Source organism: Phoxinus phoxinus, assembly GCF_949152265.1.
Source record: "Phoxinus phoxinus genome assembly, chromosome: 20".
In the NCBI taxonomy this organism is placed as follows: Eukaryota; Metazoa; Chordata; class Actinopteri; order Cypriniformes; family Leuciscidae; genus Phoxinus; species Phoxinus phoxinus.
In genome coordinates this window covers 15,913,518-15,931,940 of record NC_136895.1, presented here as the reverse complement: position 1 = coordinate 15,931,940, position 18,423 = coordinate 15,913,518, and the positions used below count along the sequence as shown (strand labels likewise).

Below are 18,423 nucleotides of genomic sequence, written 5' to 3'. Positions count from 1 at the left end.
TTCAACTGACATGACCTGTTTGTAGGTATTCATTAAAAATTGGTTCATAAAAATGAATCGGACTGCACTGCCCATGCTGTGTGTTGTGGATTACCTAAAATGATAGGCTCAGAGTTATTTGCTTGTGAGTTGAATTACATTGGTCTCACTGTAGGTTTTTGATTCACTAAAATCATATGCTTCATGCATATGCAAATTACATGCTCAGTCTATAGACCTTATGTAGCCCTGCTCCTTTTCAGTGCAGCGCTCATTATGTTCTGTCTTCCGGTTTGTATTTCCACAGCATGAGCATATTTAAGAATTTTTGCGGTTCATGTGAACAGGGATCGTTTTGACAACGTTGTCGCCTGTATGCAAAAAAAAGCAAAAAGAAAAATGTTTCTGCTTTTAGTACATTGTTGTCTTGTAAACGTTCCCTAAATCTAAAAAAGATAGAAGATCGTCTTACTGCAAGGTGGCATTTTAAATGTCTCAAAAATGAATGTGAATTCACTTGACTGCATTCATGGCACATGAATAATCCACAAACACGCTAAACTGAGAGCTCTTCCCTGCTGCACGGGCCATCTGCAAGCTCAGCGGAGAAACGGGAGTTAAGCTTCAGGTCTTTGAAGCCCACGGCGGAGGCCTCTGCCATGCCGAGAGACAGGGCAGAAGCCTTGGGAATGAGATTGAGGACAAAAAGGAAACTCTCCTGATCTTTTTCGGCTCTTCCTCCCCCTTTCTACAATCCCTCGGCGGTTAATCAACCGGGCAATTAAGGGGAGAGTAAAAAAGAGATTCGTTTCGGCACAATCCATCTTCCTCCGCTGACCTGCGATCACTCGCACTGGCAAAAGGATTCCATAATTCATGAAAACATGCGTGTCTGTGAGAGGTTTCAGAGTGGGAATGGATGGTTTATGACACGACTTTTAATGGACAGTCATTTGGATTCAAATGAAAGCTATCTGGCTATGAACAGCCTTCAGTTTGACAGAAAAAAGAAGATTGCTTCCTATAGGATTGTGCATCATTTCAACTAGTATGACTTCCAGTCCAGCTGGTCTCCACCTCTTACCTTATGATTGCTGCGGAACGTGTACATGTGATATAGGACGGGAATGAGCTTCTTCTCTTGAGTGGGATTGAGGATGTTGCTTCGGACTTTGAGCTCATGAACCATCAGGTCGACCAGGAAGCTGCCTAGCTGCACCATCAGGACCAGGGGCCAAGGGGTGTCGTCGCTTAAAAGAGAGGGGCCGGCACACTTCTCCATCTCGAGACTCGTCCAACACTCCCGCGGCAGCATGCCGTTTGTCTACGATGAAACGGGAAGTATTATAGTGAACAAGCAACTGGATATTTCAATTGAAAGCAGGCTGAAGGTGTCATATCTGGTCAACCAAAGCTTGTACCTCGGTGTCGTTCGCCAGGAGTTCAGCGTAGGAGCTGTAGATCCTCCTGAGCTTCTCGATCATCTGACTGTGGCTCTTCTGCCGGATGCAGTACAGATTGTGGACTCTGTTTCCCATCTCTTCAGCCATGAAGAGCAAAGATTCACCACTAGGAGACAGCTTGTCTAAACTCTGAATGTGGAGAAAAATAACTTTAAAAAGTGCATATTTTCTCACTCAAAAGAAACAAACAGTTATTCTGACTATGTTAAAATGCTTAAAAATAAGTACAGTGGCCAAGAGAAAGCCTTTTTTTCTACCTAAGGAAATTCAGCTCAAATTCATGTGCTTTATATGTTTGATTAAGTTGGTACCTGAAGCATGATGTTCACATAATCCTGATCATCCAGGATACACAGGAATGGGTATATGCAGGTATTCCAGGACCTCTGGCTGTTGTTAGATAATATCCGTTTCTTTTCCTTCAGTGCCTGGAGGAGAGCTTTCTCCCAGTGTTTCCTCTGTGTTGCTAGTAATTCTCTCTATAAAAATATAAATGTATTTTTCAATGTTTATTTCAGAGCTCAATTTGTGTGACAATATTAAAAGTCAATACATTCAGATCGAAATGTTGGAGAACTGGGCATTGTACAGACTTGCACAAGGGTTTGGAAACCAAATGCTGATTACAACTTGTGCACAACTGAAACAGGTAGACAAGAAAAAAGAGAGACGTTTTTGAATTGTGACAATAATTAAGCACATTAACTTGCATTAACTAATTCTCATTGTTGTAACAAAGAAAAATCAGTTTCTAAAACATGTTTCTATCGTGATTTTACACTGTGCTAGCATGTTTCTAGCATGAATTCTACATGTTGCTAACTTGTTTCTAGCATGATTTAGCACATATCTATCATTTTTAACATGATTTGGCATGTTGCTAGCATGATTTAACATGATTTGAATATATTATAGTATATATTTTATTTGTTTGGGGATCCCTGATATAATATGAGGGATCAATGTTTTACTTTGTTGCTAAATTTTTTAGCATGATTTATCATGTTGCTAACATGTTTCCAGCACGATTTAGCACATTGCTATCATTTCTAACATGATTTGGGAATGTTGCTAGCATGATTTAACAGGATTTGCTAAAATGATTTGAACATAATATAGTATACATTTTATTTGTTTGGGGGATTCCTGATATAATACAATATTTTTCTCCATTACAGTAGCATGCTGAGAATTTGGGGAGAGGATGCTAACTGTCATAAAAATAAAGTGTCTTTACACTCCTAAAAAAAAGGCTTTCTTATTATTATTTCATTACAGGCTTCAAATTTTCTTACATTTTAGTAATGTATGGATGCTTGTTTCTGAATAGAACAGGTAATTGCGACTTTTTATCTCACAATTCTGACTTTTTTTTTGGAATATAACCCGCAATTTATAACCCGCAATTACACGCTTATAACTCATAATTCTGAGACAAAAAATTGTGAGGGAAAAAAAGTTATGAGGAGAAAAATTTGATTTCTTGATAGTTTTCACGATGTTCACTCAAAATCCCATTCGCCTCTCATGCAGCCTGTGGCTTAAAAAAAAAAAACTCATATAAATGTAGATGCGAGTTTTATGCACAACACAGATCGGGTTCAGTGGGCAGTCAGTGTCGCCCGGTTGAAAGTGGGTCATCTCTTTATCAAGGTGCTTTTTGGTTTCCCTGCAGACCGACAGAGAAGGCATATATGGCACAGATCAGTTATGCTGACCCTCTGATGGAAAGGTGCCTCTCTCACAGGGCTGGTGGAGAGACATTACAATGCATTTCTATTCCATTAAACCCAATTGCAAATGTTGCGGGACCATGGGGGACCTTTTCGTGAAGGAACAGACAGTGGAGCAAATGCCAGTGTAGAAACATGCAGGATTGTGGGAATATGGCTACTTTCAATGCATGAGCTGGAAACTTTCACAAATGTATCATAGCTTAGGTGCAAATCTGGATCCTAAACATTTTTTTTTGACGTGTTAACTATTGAAAGGAAAATCTGTGAGTCTCCACATGTGTACGAGATTTTGAAAGGCCTCTTTATGGTAGTTTCCTATGTTTGAGGATTCCCACTGTGCTTATTTCAGTGAAACTAGTCATAGCAATATTAATTCTGGCACACAAGCGGACATAAATAATTTGGTGTAGGGGAAAGTGGGGTAAGCTGTGCCACTTTTTAGGTTTGCTGACCACGAGAATTTATGTAAAAACTAATATTCCTAATAAGTTGTCCAACTTAACCAGTATTAAGAGTGAGTTGAATCATTGGGCAATATGTGAAAACTATGTAAATGAAAAGACACAACTTATGAACACATTTCAAATTTTCAACAAATTTACATAAACCAGCCAAACTATTTTTAATATTCCAAAATATCGAAATATAGTGACACCATTTTGTAACAAGGCAAAATATACATACATAGTAGATGTACATCTTACCTCGAAGCCAACACACTTGACCCCAAAGCTATCATTTTGGGATTTTTTTTTTTTTACATTTGGCTAAGAATTTGCTTAAAATTAAGCAATGTTTTATACAATATCAATTCACCAACAAACCTGATTATACATGTTTTTACATTAAAAAAACCCAGATTTATATTATGAGCTTGTTCTAAATATATGGTCATGGGACAAAAATAATGCAGTTTGCAAGACACAGCTTATAGACTGACACATCTTACCCCACCCTGCCATAAACGCTTTAACAGAAACACCCTGATTTTTCTAATCCAATCTTAGATAAAAATCAGACAGGTTGCGGTTTCGTACCATTTGGGCCATGTGATCGGTGACAGGCTTCAAGGCCTCTACGGAGTCAATAGTGACAGTTGTGGCCTTCTCCATTGCCAGCTGAAGACTGAACCGGTCCTGCAGTTCCTTAAGACTGAAGTCCAGTTTAGGATACGTGGCTCCTTCCCTCTGAAACACAAGATGGGAATCAAATCAGAAAATAAATCCAATCAAATGTGCCTTGTTGCTTAGATTATTGAAAAAAGAAGGTGTCATTATATAAGATTCAAATATGGGTCAAAATATTCCCTTTTATGATCATTCATTTAGTTTTATTAGTAACAATTTTATTAGTACATGTTGAACTTCGATGTAAAACACATTTTTAAAATAATTGTACCAAATTATCATGTTAAACTGACAGTCCTACTATTAACTTACTCAACTGATTGCATAATATTATAACACAAGTCATGCTTAAGGCTTCCTGGCAGAACCATTGAGTTTGGTGTGTGTTATTTGTACACAAAATCATAAGAAAGCTCAAGGCGACCCGCTAAATAATGAGCGCTGAGAATCGCTCATCGCCAGAGGCTCATGTTGAATATTACTGGCTCCTTATAACTGGATAAGAAGACTGAGAAGGTTTAAATCTCATTAGGACAAACGTAAAAAAACGATCATTCATTTGACTGCCAATTACGGAGACTATTTACTTCAACCTTTCGCAGGCGGCACACTTTGTTATGAGGCCTGATCGAAAGAAACCATTGCGCTTTATGGCCCAATTAAAGAACCAAACATCATTACGTTTAAGTGCACTTATTTTCGAAAGAACCAAGCAAACTAGCTAGCTAAAATACCCATGCGAATGTCAAATGCTGACTGTATTTATTCTGTCTCATAACTTCCACGTACGGCCAATTAAAATCCAATGAGGTTGAACAGTCCCCCTCTCGGAGGTCTGGTCGTCAGCCAAATGTGCGGCTGCATAAAATACGAACTGTAAATACGGCATATATTATAGCAACAGCTTGCTAAGAGGTCCGGAGATCGTGTTAATGTGGGCTGTGCGTTGACATGTGCAGCCATTTATTATTTCGAAGGGACGGCGTTGGCGGCTTTACACAGACAGCTGGGAATTATCGCCAAACACATCATGGAAGGGTTGGGACAGAACAGGTCGGCCGGTGCATAAATACACGCGACTGCTAAATCTGTCCTCAATAGAGATCACATGGACGCCGGCCAAAGCAAGCACAAAGGTTGTGGAGGGATAAATCATGCCCGCGGCGATGACTACTACAGCCCGGCCAGGCAGAACACGAGATGCAGTGTTGTGTGTTTAGAGACGCTTTGGCAAAGGCCCATATTTTCACAAAGCCACAGCCCTGACAGGGAGAATCACGCGTGGTGACCTCGGCGTTAGGGATGTGTCGTTCCAATCTTCAATGCTTCAGTGAGGTTGTGCAGATAAAGGATGCATTGGGATGCAAGAAAGGGCATTTATGGCAACTCCGTGAGGAAGCGCATCTCAATCTACCGAAATCTAGTGCACACAACATGATTTTGAAATTTTGGGGATTATAAAAGGAGATAAATGGGCAGTATTTGATCACTTAGTGCTCACTGACGGCATATGTCAGCCTTTACATTGAAACTTAATGGTGACTTTCGAAAGTGCCTGTCTTTTTGTCAATCGTTACCATAGTACTACGATGAACATTTTACATTCTGGATTAAGATCACACAGTTTTGTCTTTAAATAAAGTAAAAATAATAATAAAAAAAAAACTAAAAAAACCCTAAAAAAAACCCTAAAAAAACATGATCAAATAAAATATACAAAGCAAAACAAAACAAGCATTACAAGAAAACTTCTGTTAGATTGTTTTGTACTTTGTGACAACAATCATAAATGGCTTTGGGAAAAATAAATAAACAAATAAAATAAAAAAATAAAAAAACAATTAACAAAAAACTAAGCAAAACTCAACAAACATTACACAAAAAAGCTGCACGTTAGATTGTTTTGGATTTTTCATGACAACAATCATAAATGGCTTCGGAAAAAAAAGCAATGAACAAAAAACAAAACAAAACAAAGCAAAACTTGCCAAAACTAGGCCAATTGCAATGTATTCAGAAATGCTTCAGTCCCATTTACTGAACTAGCTGGACTATTTTTACATTCATTGAAATAATTAGAATATAAATTATAGTACAATATAAATTCTATTATAATTTACACAAGAAAGCTTCTGCTAGATTGTTTTGTATTTTTCATGACAACAATCATAAATGGCTTTAAAAAAAAAAAAAAAAAAAAAAACTAAATTTAACAAAGCAAAACAAAACAAAAAGAAGAAGAAAAAAAAACCCATGCAAGCAACATATCTGAACGTATTTTTAGCCTGTTGGGCATCTCTGAATAGTTGGTAACAGAGTGTCATTACTGATTTGTCCTGTGAGTTTCAGCATTTTCATCTCAGACTTTCACATGACCCAGTTCCTCTATACTTTCCAGGAAAGTTTCCATTGAAGGTGTTGTGCGCCGAAGTGTGGGTTACAAATGGGCTTATGTGCACCTGCGATAATAAATCAGTTGGGGAAAAAGGGGGATGCCTGGGAATTGGTTGAGGGGCAGACTGGCCCAAAGACACCCTCAAGTGCGCCCAAAAATAGCGCGGGCACCTCTGTTCGAAGGAATTATATAGCAGATGACAGCTGACATAGTAGTGAAACTCGTCATTTTGACACACAAGACAAGTTCAGGCAGGTCTTTTAACGCTGACAGGTATATAGTCTTATGAAAAAGCACCAGCTGTTTTATGGTACCAGCCTCCAATCCAACTCCATTTTAACAGTGCAATTAACCAGTTCACCAACAATGCACGAGGAAGGTTTGACAAAAATGCTTGCATCTGTATATGACAAACGCTAACATAACTGAGAAAAGCCAGCACAATTATTATACTTTCGTTCAGCAATCAAAATTGACAGTAAAGATTTATAATGTTACAAAATTTTCAAATAAATGATCAACTTTCTGAACTGTTTTCAACATTGATGTTTCTTAAGCAGAAAATCATCATATTAGAATGACTTCTGAAGGATCATGTGACACTGAAGACTGGAGTAATGATGCTGAAAACTGTGACCCTGGATCACAAGACCAGTCACAAGTCGCACGGGTATAATTGTGGCAATAGCCATCAATACATTCAAGATCCATGAAGATATTTTGTAAATTTCCTACCTTAAATATATTAAAAAATTATTTTTGTGAGTGAATGCAGCACAACCGTGAACATAAATTAAATGGACAACTTAAAAGGAGATTTTCTCAATGTTTAGATTTTTTTTTTTCACCCTCAGATTCCAGATTTTCAATAGTTGTATCTCGGCCAAATATTGTCCTATCCTAACAAACCATACATCAATGGAAAGCTTATTTATTCAGCTTTCAGATGATGTATACATCTCAATTTAAAAAAAATGTACCCATAAGACTGGTTTTGTGGTCCAGGGTCACAATTCAGCTTTGATCACAGGAATAAATGACATTTTAATTACATTTATTTGACCATATTTTGATCAAATAAATGCAGCATTGGTGAGCATAAAGAGCCTTCTTTCAAAATAAAATATCAGAATACAATCATAGATAAAAATAAAACAGTACCTCAGCGTAAAATTGTTCCACCAATGACAGGGAACAGACAGGCTGATCTTTGAACACAAGAGGTTGGTATTCGGGTTGCACCAATCGGACGGCCCTCAGGACCTTTTCCCTCTCATCCTTCTTAAACACACACTGGCTGAACACATCATCCACGGACATGCCGTCCACCTCCATCTGCTGCAGACACCTGTGTGGACCAGAAGAGAGATCAATACAATAAAAAGAATTTGAACCTGATGTTTTTTCGTAGTTACTTTCCTATACCAGGTTAACATGGCCTTCAATGTCAAATCTCACCCCCTCACGTTCATTTCAACTGTGAATTTATCTCACAGATGAAGCCATTTGCTCTCAAAAACACCTTAAAAAAAAAAAAAAACTGATAATCCAAAGGTGGAAGGGAAAGGCCTTATAATGAGAAAACTTCCACGGCCGCAGCACCTGTGCTCATAGCGCCGAGACTGGCGGGGTGTCGGAGCGGAATATCAAATATTTGCATTGACACGGAGTGCCTTCGAACAGAACGTTCTGCTCCCTCTAGTAATGGGTGTTAGATAGGCCACTGCCATATGTCCCGACACCGTGTTTATTGGAACAGAAAAAGTGTGAATAAAGTCAGAGCCCCACGCAGCTGGACTCACTGTTGATGTAAAGCTATGTTCCTGCCGTGGACAGAATACTAATCAAAGCATGAGAATGAGAGTCTGTGCCAGAGAAAATAGGTAAGGAATATTTAATACTCGCTTAATGTTACTGTGCAGTCATGATGCAAAGCAATTATTACCAAAGTTCATTAATTACACTATTTTTATACACCATTGGTTAGAAATCTTGCCCAAAAGAGTCCATTACTAGTCTGGAAAACATGTGGTGAAGTGATATGGAAGTGTAATGTGCTCAACAAATTTGCAATACTTCAATACTTCAAACAATACTTTTCTTTTTCAAGGAGTATTTAAACAAAAATGCTGTTCTTATTGATCAAAGAATATTGGAATAACTGTTTTTCAGCATCGATAATAATAAGAAATGTTTATTGAGCAGCAAATCCGCATATTCAAATGATTTCTGAAGGATCATGTGACACTGAAGACTGCAGACATTATAGTGAAAATTCAGCTTTGCCATCACAGGAATTACCATTTTAATTTAATTTAAAATATATTAAAATAGAAAACAGTTGTTTTAAACTGTAATGTTATTTCAGAATATTACTGTTTTTATTGTATTTTTGTTCAAATAAATGCAGGCTTTATAAGTAAGAGTTCTTTCAAAACCATTAAACAAATATTTACAGATCCCAAACAGTAGAGAACATATTTTCAAAATTGACTAGTCGTTGAGTTGTCTGAACTAGTTGGTTGTGAACCATTAAACTATATAAATAAACCTACAATTATTAAAATATAATTCAATATATTCCTAAAAATATAACTAAGGCTCTCAGAGCACCCATTGACTTCTATAGCAGGAAAACAAATACTATGGAAGTCAATGGGTGCCGTGACCTGTCTGGTTTCCAACATTTTTCAAAATATCTTCTTTTGTGTTCAACAGAGGAAAGAAACTCATACAGGTTTGCATGGAACATGAGGGTGAGTAAATAATGACAATTTTCATTTTTGGGTGAACTATCTCTTTAACAAACGAGACATCTTCGAAATGTAGAAAATCACATCAATACGTGGCCAAAGAAGTTCAATTTCAGGAATGAACAGAATGATTTAAACTAAATCCAAGAACTGAAAGACAAATCACAGCAGGCTCTTTAAAGTCGACAGTAAACGTCTTGAAATCTATGGTTTCGTGCAGTGAATCTAATACACTAGAGGGGAGTTAATGGCTGTAGCAGCAGCGTTTTAACTTTACAGAGCGAGTTTACGGTGCTAACTAAAAGCACAGCATGTTCTCAGCACGGTAAAACCTCTCTGAAAGATCTCTCAATTTACCAATTTACTAAGATCTCCAGATATTGAAAACAACTAGTCATTGTTTGGTGGATAACTATCTGACCTTCATTACACTGATTACAATTAAATAACAGCAAAGCTGCTGTTAAAATGCACATTATACAGAACTGAAATGCCTTCGACAAACCAGGAACTACTTACTCAACATTTTATCCAACACCTTAGAAAGTCTATCAACCAATCAAAAATCAAGAATTCAACAGAGCTGAGGTACTAGTAGTTGTAAACTAGTTGTTTAATCACATTTATTCGGTAAGGTCTGCATCCGGCTGAGGTATTTTACATTACCATGAGGCTTCAGGACAGACCGGGTTATTCCTAAGGTTCGCCTGAGAAAAGCAGAGGCAGTTTCCAAAGCAACAGGCTCCTTTGGGAGTGAAACGCACCGACGATGAGTCATCAGCGCCCTCTAGTGGGCGGATGAAGCGGCCGAGGGCGCGTGAGGTCTTGAGAAAGACATTCCTTTACCCTTTTCCATCTTGTGCGTGACAGAGCAACAATCGCATCATTACCTCCTGAGGGTTGCATTCAATACTCTAGTAAATGTTAAACCCTGAGCTGATGCAAATGCTATTAGGAGAGGCGGATAACTCTATCAGGGTAATTCTGAAGCATTCTTTTAAACGCCCGATCTCCTGCAGAGGACAAAGGAAGCTGATAAGTATAGAGGTGGGTGAGAGTTAACAACACTTGGGATTTGTGCAGAGAATTCAAAGTGCCGCTTTCATTTCATTAGCTAAACTTTCATTGTGTCCACGGTTGCAGTGTGTGTTCACTACTCACTGCTCCTAATGTGTGTTAATGGATTAAAAAAATTGTTTTTATTGATAAGTGCACAAAATATCGGTCCCATTTAATTGGTTGACAAACACATATACACACATAAATAAATGTGTTAATATTTAAAAACGCTAATAATACTGTTAAATGTAATCTTTTGCAAATCTCAAAATGAATTTTCATTCTATACATTAGTATTATTATAGTATTTATTAATATTCTGAATTCTGAAGTTTTTGTAATTTATGTGATTTTGTCATTATTAGTTTTAGTATCTTTTATAATTTTATATTTGCTTTTAGCGTACATACTGTATATTTGAATTTCAGTTTTAGAAATTGTAGTATTTCGACTTAAACTTTTAATTTTTCGTTTTATTTCAGCCTTTTTTTCAATTAAAGAATTTAAAAAAGTTGTCTTGGTTAACAACACTGGTAAATTATATATATTATAATATTACATTATAATATTATGCCTTAATTCACTTGTAGCGTTTAAAACAAATCACTTCAGTTTTTACCATTTTGTTTTTTTAATTATTTAGACAATTGTATAACATTTTAACATCTGCCATTTATTGGTTAAAAGCCATAATGTTAAAATAATTTCCAGCCACAACAAGTTGATTTTTTATAAACCAAATCCAAACATATCCATATGTGGTGTGAATTCAGATTCAAATGCTCTCAGTGTGAACAGACTAATTTGTTTTGTGATTCGGCAATAACTTTTCTCGGCAAGAAAGTGCACAATATTGTGTGGCACTACATCCAAATTTGCTTCTTTTTTTTTTTGCCAATTCCTCTGTACAGCAAACTATGTGACACTCACTGTATAGTGACCGAGTCAGCGATTTTGGACACATGTGAATGCATAAAATGCCTCTCGCATATATCTTCCCATGAACCTTTTGAGGTCAAGAAGTCAAAAAGTTTGAGTTTTCCCTTCACACTGACAGCTCTTGACTTCACGATGGCACTTGCATCACCTGACTTTGACTAGTGTCACTGCACGCAAAACGACAGTGTGAACGGTTGATCCTAAGGATCGCGAGTTGAAAGAAAACCACATTCGTGTGTAAAAATAGGTTGGCAAGTTTGGATTGCAGGAAAGGATGCAACAACCCTGTCACATGAGAGCTGAAAGACAAATTGAAACTGTGGCGAGGAGAACAAAGAGAGACAGATGGATGAAAAATCGGCTCCACTGGGGTTTGTAGAAAGAAGATTTCCACTGCACAACTGTGTTTGCCATCAGCTCACTGTGATCGATCACCCAGCCAGCTGCCACAAGCCACCCTGCACCTGTCCTTCTGTTCTGTCACTGGGCGGCACCATATTGCCTCAGCAGTCACTGTTAGTACTTGTGTACGCAGACGCACAGAAGCCTAATACAATCACTTGTGGTAACACGAGCTGCTAAAGACGGAGCGCAATGGGAAAAACTGTCTGGTGGATTTTGAACCGACGTGAATCTGATCGGTTTAAGACGTTTAGCAGATTAGCTCAAACATGAGGCTTAAAGGGATTATTTCACAGATGAACCTAGATATACACTAATATTTAGAAAAATGCTGCAACTGTTTTTGTCCATACAAGGAAAGTCAATTGGGTCCAAAGCAATATCTGAGATATTTTGAAACACTAGTAAGAGACATTTTTCAAAATATCTTCATTTGTGTTCCATAGAAGAATGAGCTCCACGATTCTGGATAAATTTTAACATTTGAATCATCGTTTGAATAAATGATTCAATGACTCATAAATACTTCACTTGTTTCATTACTGGATGAATCAGCATTTTTGAACAAATCTCTTAAATGAATGATTCAACGTTATGCATTTTTTTAAACAGTCACTTGTCGCCACCTACTGGTGTAATAATATAAACGATACAATCGTCATTTGAAGTGCCAAGTTACTTTCAAAAGGTGATTTGACTATTTTGATCACTTTCGTAGTGTTTATATCCGGACTATAAAGTTTTATCTCAGTACTTCTGTGATAATTTGAATATTTGTTACATAGAAATACTGAAACTGTGTGGTTGAAAAACTGTTAGTAAAGCTGTTTCATACCTATTCATGACAATTGCTCTCTCTGGCTCAGCGGCAGCGCAAACGCAGATTTGAATGTTCCAGTGTGATTTTTGTCAAAGGTTTAATAGATACAGGAGAATCGTTGTCACTTAGTAATCGAGATCGCGATCTTTTAACGATCTTTTAATCGTACAGCTCTAGAAGAAAGACTTTCTAATCGCATTAATTACTGACTAATGAATGAAATTGATCACAATTAACTGCCTTTCGATCAATATTTTCCGAGAAAAGCAAATATAGACAACATTTCAAAGACATTTAGTACGAAATTGTGGCTGACACGCATTGAATATTTAATCAAAATAATGCAAACAAATGTTTTTTAGGTCAATTATACTAAATTCAAAATTGACAGCCCTAATTAATAAACCTATTTTAATATATGTGATGATAACATATACAATATAGAGGAGGGGGGTTAGCCAAAACAACAGTTTTTGAATTGGCCTCATTCTGTCAAGGAGCTCCCCATATAAATGCAAGAGAGAAGGTGTTCTGCTAAATCCTTCTGCCAGGAGATGAGCAGCACACAAAACAAATAGATGACCAGAGAGAAAATGGCGGTCCACTGAGTTAATGCTCTTTAGATGAATGACCACAATTTGAATTTCTATTTTTGGACTTAGTCAAGGCAGGCTCAGAATAATCCTATAGTACCATAGATGAATGAATCAGCTGATGTACACACACACACACACACACACACACACACACACACACACACACAATGAATTTGCATATTTATCAATTTAATTTGGATTCTTGTAGGGAATCTAAAGAGAACGAGGGAGTCTTTGTTATCCATGACTTATTGCACACTGCAACACTGACATCTAGAGACACAGTCTGGAACTGTCAATCAATTCAACATTGTGGAACTCGTATTATTACTTTTGACATGATTATGTTATACTTTCTAAATGTTCTAAAGTACTTTCCGGGTCATATTTACTCCTAAATTATACACAAACTTGAATTACATAATGGAAAACTTGCATAGACTATGAAGCGAATTTTCTGCATTGCTTATATCTGTTTTTGAGTAAAATATGACCATATCATGCTTTCGTGAGATAGTACTCGTCTCGTATGATGATAAACTGGCAACCATCTGTCAGATCCACCTATACATAGTTGTGATTGGAATACATTGAAGTTCAGCTTTTGGTCAGTGGTTACCTGGTGATGATCCATTTTTCGCAGGCAGACATGCGGCCCATGCACTCCAGAGCAGCGCAGTAAGACGTGACATTGGGTTTCAGGCCGGCTTCTTCAATCAGAACGAACAAGCGACGGATGTTATTGATGGAACCCTGCAAAGCACAGTTCAAAAAATTACTTAAAATAAAGTTGTTCAATCATAAAAGAAAAAAAGTGAAGGTAAAGGAACATACAAAATACTGAAAAATATTGTTAAAAAGGGATTTTCTTAATTTAAAGACTAAAGTGAAAAAACAGCTAAATACTTAAAAATTCTGAAAATGCAATTTTTATGCACAATAGAAGTGTTGAGGATGCTTCACTTATGTTGTTTAACTTACTGACTAAGCATCTGGAGGGGAAAATACCCACGCTAGAGTGTTGTTCATAGACTTCTCTTCTGCTTATAATACTATACAACCCCACATCCTAGCCAGAAGATTAGAGTATTACAAGTTGAACCACAATTTAGTGGGATGGTTACTGGACTTTTTAACTAACAGAATGCAGAGGGTAAAAGTGAATGGTAGCTTTTCAGATGTATTTATGTTTATCCACAGGATCCCCTCAAGGCTGTGTTCTTTCGGCCTTACTATATATTTTGTACACCAATACGTGTCAAAGCTTACACGAAAACAGGAATTTTCAGAAAGTTTGCTGACGACACAGTGATTGTGAGCCTGCTACAGGGGGGAGAGTCTGGCCATGGTCCAGTTGTGGAGGATTGTGTGACCTGGTGCGATGATTCTTATCTAAAGCTAAATACTACCAAAACGAAAGACATGCTCATTGATTTTAGAACATACGCTGTTGATCACGTCACTACGACTATCAAAGGACAGGTTGTGGATCATGTGGAGAGTTATAAATGTCTTGGCACGGTCAGATTCAAAACTGTCGTTTGAGTTGCTTCCTTCTGGTCGCCGGTTTGTGGCTTCGAGATGGAAAACCAGACGGTACAGGAACACGTTTGTTCCAGCGGCAATTTAAATTTTAAATAATATGAGTAAGAGAGATGTTTTAGTATTTGATAGTTCATTTGGACAGAGTATGTATGTGTTATGGTGCAGTCTATCATGATGTTTTACTTGTAAATCTGTATGTGAAATGTTTTTATGTTTCTTAAGTCTCCTGTGTTTCTTTTTTTGGATGACCGAACTCTTTTTATCTGCAGTTATGAATTAAAGATACCTTGAATTAATACATTTCTTATATTTCTCAATATTACTCTTTCACTATATTTTCTAATCAAAAAAGTTAATATGGTGTAGAAAGAGAGATGCAAATGTGCATACATACTTTTTTGGCCCACATCCTCATTATGATGTTGTAGGCGCTGATGGACAGATGCGTGCGTTTGGATAACTGACGGTGATGACACAGTAAATAGTTGTGAGCTCGAGCCACGTCGTCAATGAACACGCACGCCTCCAGGTAACAGCGAATTCTGAGCTGAGGATCGCCATAGCGGTTTCCTTCCTTATCCTCCAGAAGCTTTTCAGGAGGGGTCAGGCTCTGCTGGTCTCCATCCAGCTCCTCTTCCTTGACCGGTTCATCACCTGTGGCCATAACCACTGCTGGTTTCTGTTCAGTAGACATCGCGGAAACTTCGCTGCAGGAGACCTTTTGCAATCCTGGAAACCTGGCGGCTAAACTCTCTGAGGTTCTCGAAACCTTCCATTTAGCCTTTTTCTGCAAAGCGTTTTCTTTGCCTTTGGAGGATGTTGCGGCAGATGCAGTGGCTTCTACTTTAGGTTTCGCCATACTTCTCTTGCCCGTCGTGATTGTCTTTGAAGATGTACCAGGGACCATCAAACTCCCTTTGCTGCTTTTACCCGGAACTGGCTTGTCGTGCATTTTATGTGAAGTTTGGTTTTTGGGTTTAATCCACTTTTCACGGTTGAGTTTCTCCATCCAGCGACTCGCGTGAGTTTTGAAACCTTCAGTTACACTCTTTTTAGCAGCTGGCCCACTTTTAAGCTTTTCTGCTTTTTCTCCTGGCAAGTTCTTTTGACTATTCCCAGCTGCTGTTTTCTTTAGTCTCTGCTGCATTTTGATGATTTGCACCTTTGAATGTTTGACGTCTACAACAACGTCAGATTGGAGCTGTTGGATTCTGGCCTCCAGAACTGTGGATGAAAAAAAAGAGAAAAATGAAGTGCACATGAGTATTATGAATCTTATATATAAAAATGCTCGTATTGGAGCTTCAATATTTTCCCATAAGGGTTAATTGTAAATATTGTAACAATTAATAGCATTTTACAGTTTTAATATTTTATATTTATCTCAAATGCTTGATTTTTTATATAATAAAACGAGAACCGAACAGTTCTATATATACAAATATAGTACACTCACATAGAAGCAATACATATTGTATAGCAAATCTTGGCTGCGTGATTTTCTATATCGTCACAAAATGTAAACTATATTATATCACACAGTGATATAATTGAAGTAGGATATTTAGTACATCCAACTTTAACCGCCTACATAATATATATTAAACTCACTCAAAGCAATATATAGGCCTATACTATAGCATATCGCTGTTGAGTAATTGTTTATCATTGCAAAATGTAAACTATATTGTCGCACAGCTCTAATCTGATAAATGCAACTATAAGACATGGTGATATTAATATATTAGAAACATTAACTTCATAATTTTCTGTAAAGCTGTTTTGAAACAATACTGTGAAAAGAGCTTTACAAATTAAAACGGTCTTGAAATTAAAATTTAAATAAACATTTTATTTATTTTATTAATGATGAATATTTGAATGTACAAAAAATACCCTACCAAATATCATACACAGCCCATGTGCTATACAATAAATCATATAAAATTATTAAATTGTTCTTGTATAACACAAAGCTAATTCAACAGCTGTAAATCAATGATAAACATTAAGGTGAAAAGATACCATACCATCCAATAACTGAGACTGTTCCCAGAATCTTTTCTTCCCATCTTCCTTCTTAGGGATGGCTGAATAGTGTCTTTGGTAAACTGTAGCCCATGTTTTGTCTGAGAAATGACAGAGAAAAAAAGTGAAATAAAAAGTTTACAAACTCTACTGTTTGTTTTTTGGTGCTGGAGCACAGAACGAGACATAAGTTACCACCTAATACAACAAAGACTCCATACACACATATTACTGTAAGTCTAGATTACATTTAAGACCAAAAATGTGCCCCGCGTTGCAGAATCACCTCATTTTATAAACTATGACAGACTTTGTTAGATGTCAAAGCCTCCTTGACATTGAGATATTAATGAGCATCTGAGATGTAGCCTAAACAACTTGACTTTTTGCAAAGGACATTTTAACGTAAATATAAAACACGCCTGATATTAAAGAAATTACAGTTTAGTAAAATTACTGACTTTATGCGCTTTGAAGGACAAGACACATGACAGTATGACAATAAGACAGTTTTCTCATTACCTTGAATTTGTCTCTCTCCATTACTCCGTATTCTAAGACACAAGTGGCAATAATCGCCATTTAGAAATCTTACAGCCCTGTCAACCGCAAAACTGCGAGATAAACCCGCTGAATAGGCACACAGTCTCAAAAGTGACATGTTGTCATGATAGTTTTGAAACACCACATTATCCCGTGCAGAGGGAGGCCATTTTGTTCAGACCTGACTAGTTCATATGCGATAGAAAGAGTCCAGACCTCAGAGAGTAACGAGAACATCGATCAAATTGTATCTTGACGTTGGATAAAACACCTGCTACAGCTACTGTACATCGTATGTAAGTTATATTTAATTTATATATAATCACTTATTTTGGGTAAGCTTTAGAAACCATTCTTAATGCAAGTGGAAAACAGGAGTTCCCATAATCAATTTCTAAAACACTTACAAAACCGGTAAGCTGTCACAAGTTTTTTTTCCCCAATAGGCTATAACAATGGAGAATGCTCAGTGACTGTCAACTGACAGCCTATTTAAGTGTTAAACTAATAAACGATTTACTTATCAAAGGACTGTCTGAATTCAAAAGGTGTATAGTAGTCAGAAGCCACAGTAGATGGCGAACTTTGACAAATTATACAGTAGGCTAGTCTATCACTTGATCCAGCAAGGTCACAATGCTCGCGCCTCGGCATTTCCCGCGCAAAGTACGGCTATGTTTACGGCTTTTTCTACTTTATGAGCCATCTTTATCAAGAATGAAAATGGATGCTGAGAGTAACAAATCTACAGTAGGCCTATAGAAATTTGGGGTTTGCTTGAAATGTATAGTCTATACTTTTATTCAGCAAGGATTGGCTTCATTGATGGAATCCCAGATACTGAAGAATGATGCTGAAAATTCATTACATTATTATAATAACCATATTAAAATAGAAAACAGTTATTGTAATATTTAACAATATTACTGCTTTTAAAAACATTATACATCTTACAGACCTCAAACTTTTGAATGGTAGTGTGTGTGTGTGTGTGTGTGTGTGTGTGTGTGTGTGTGTGTGTGTGTGTGTGTGAAATCT

General features: G+C 37.1%; 1 protein-coding gene across 1 annotated transcript in view; it reads right to left on the bottom strand.

Moving 5' to 3' along the window:
• polrmt (polymerase (RNA) mitochondrial (DNA directed)) overlaps positions 1-18,048 on the bottom strand; it is a 44,129-nt gene extending 26,081 nt beyond the window's left edge. Inside the window, exons 1-9 of the mRNA XM_079594026.1 lie at positions 17,365-18,048; positions 16,845-16,943; positions 15,209-16,038; positions 13,889-14,022; positions 7,862-8,048; positions 4,216-4,365; positions 1,754-1,921; positions 1,401-1,571; positions 1,064-1,303 (exon numbers count right to left, since the gene is read on the bottom strand). Coding sequence (XP_079450152.1) covers positions 1,064-1,303; positions 1,401-1,571; positions 1,754-1,921; positions 4,216-4,365; positions 7,862-8,048; positions 13,889-14,022; positions 15,209-16,038; positions 16,845-16,943; positions 17,365-17,503 — 2,118 coding nt within the window. The 5' untranslated portion in view covers positions 17,504-18,048. The remainder of the gene's footprint in view (positions 1-1,063; positions 1,304-1,400; positions 1,572-1,753; positions 1,922-4,215; positions 4,366-7,861; positions 8,049-13,888; positions 14,023-15,208; positions 16,039-16,844; positions 16,944-17,364) is intronic.
• Positions 18,049-18,423: the final 375 nt, after the last annotated feature.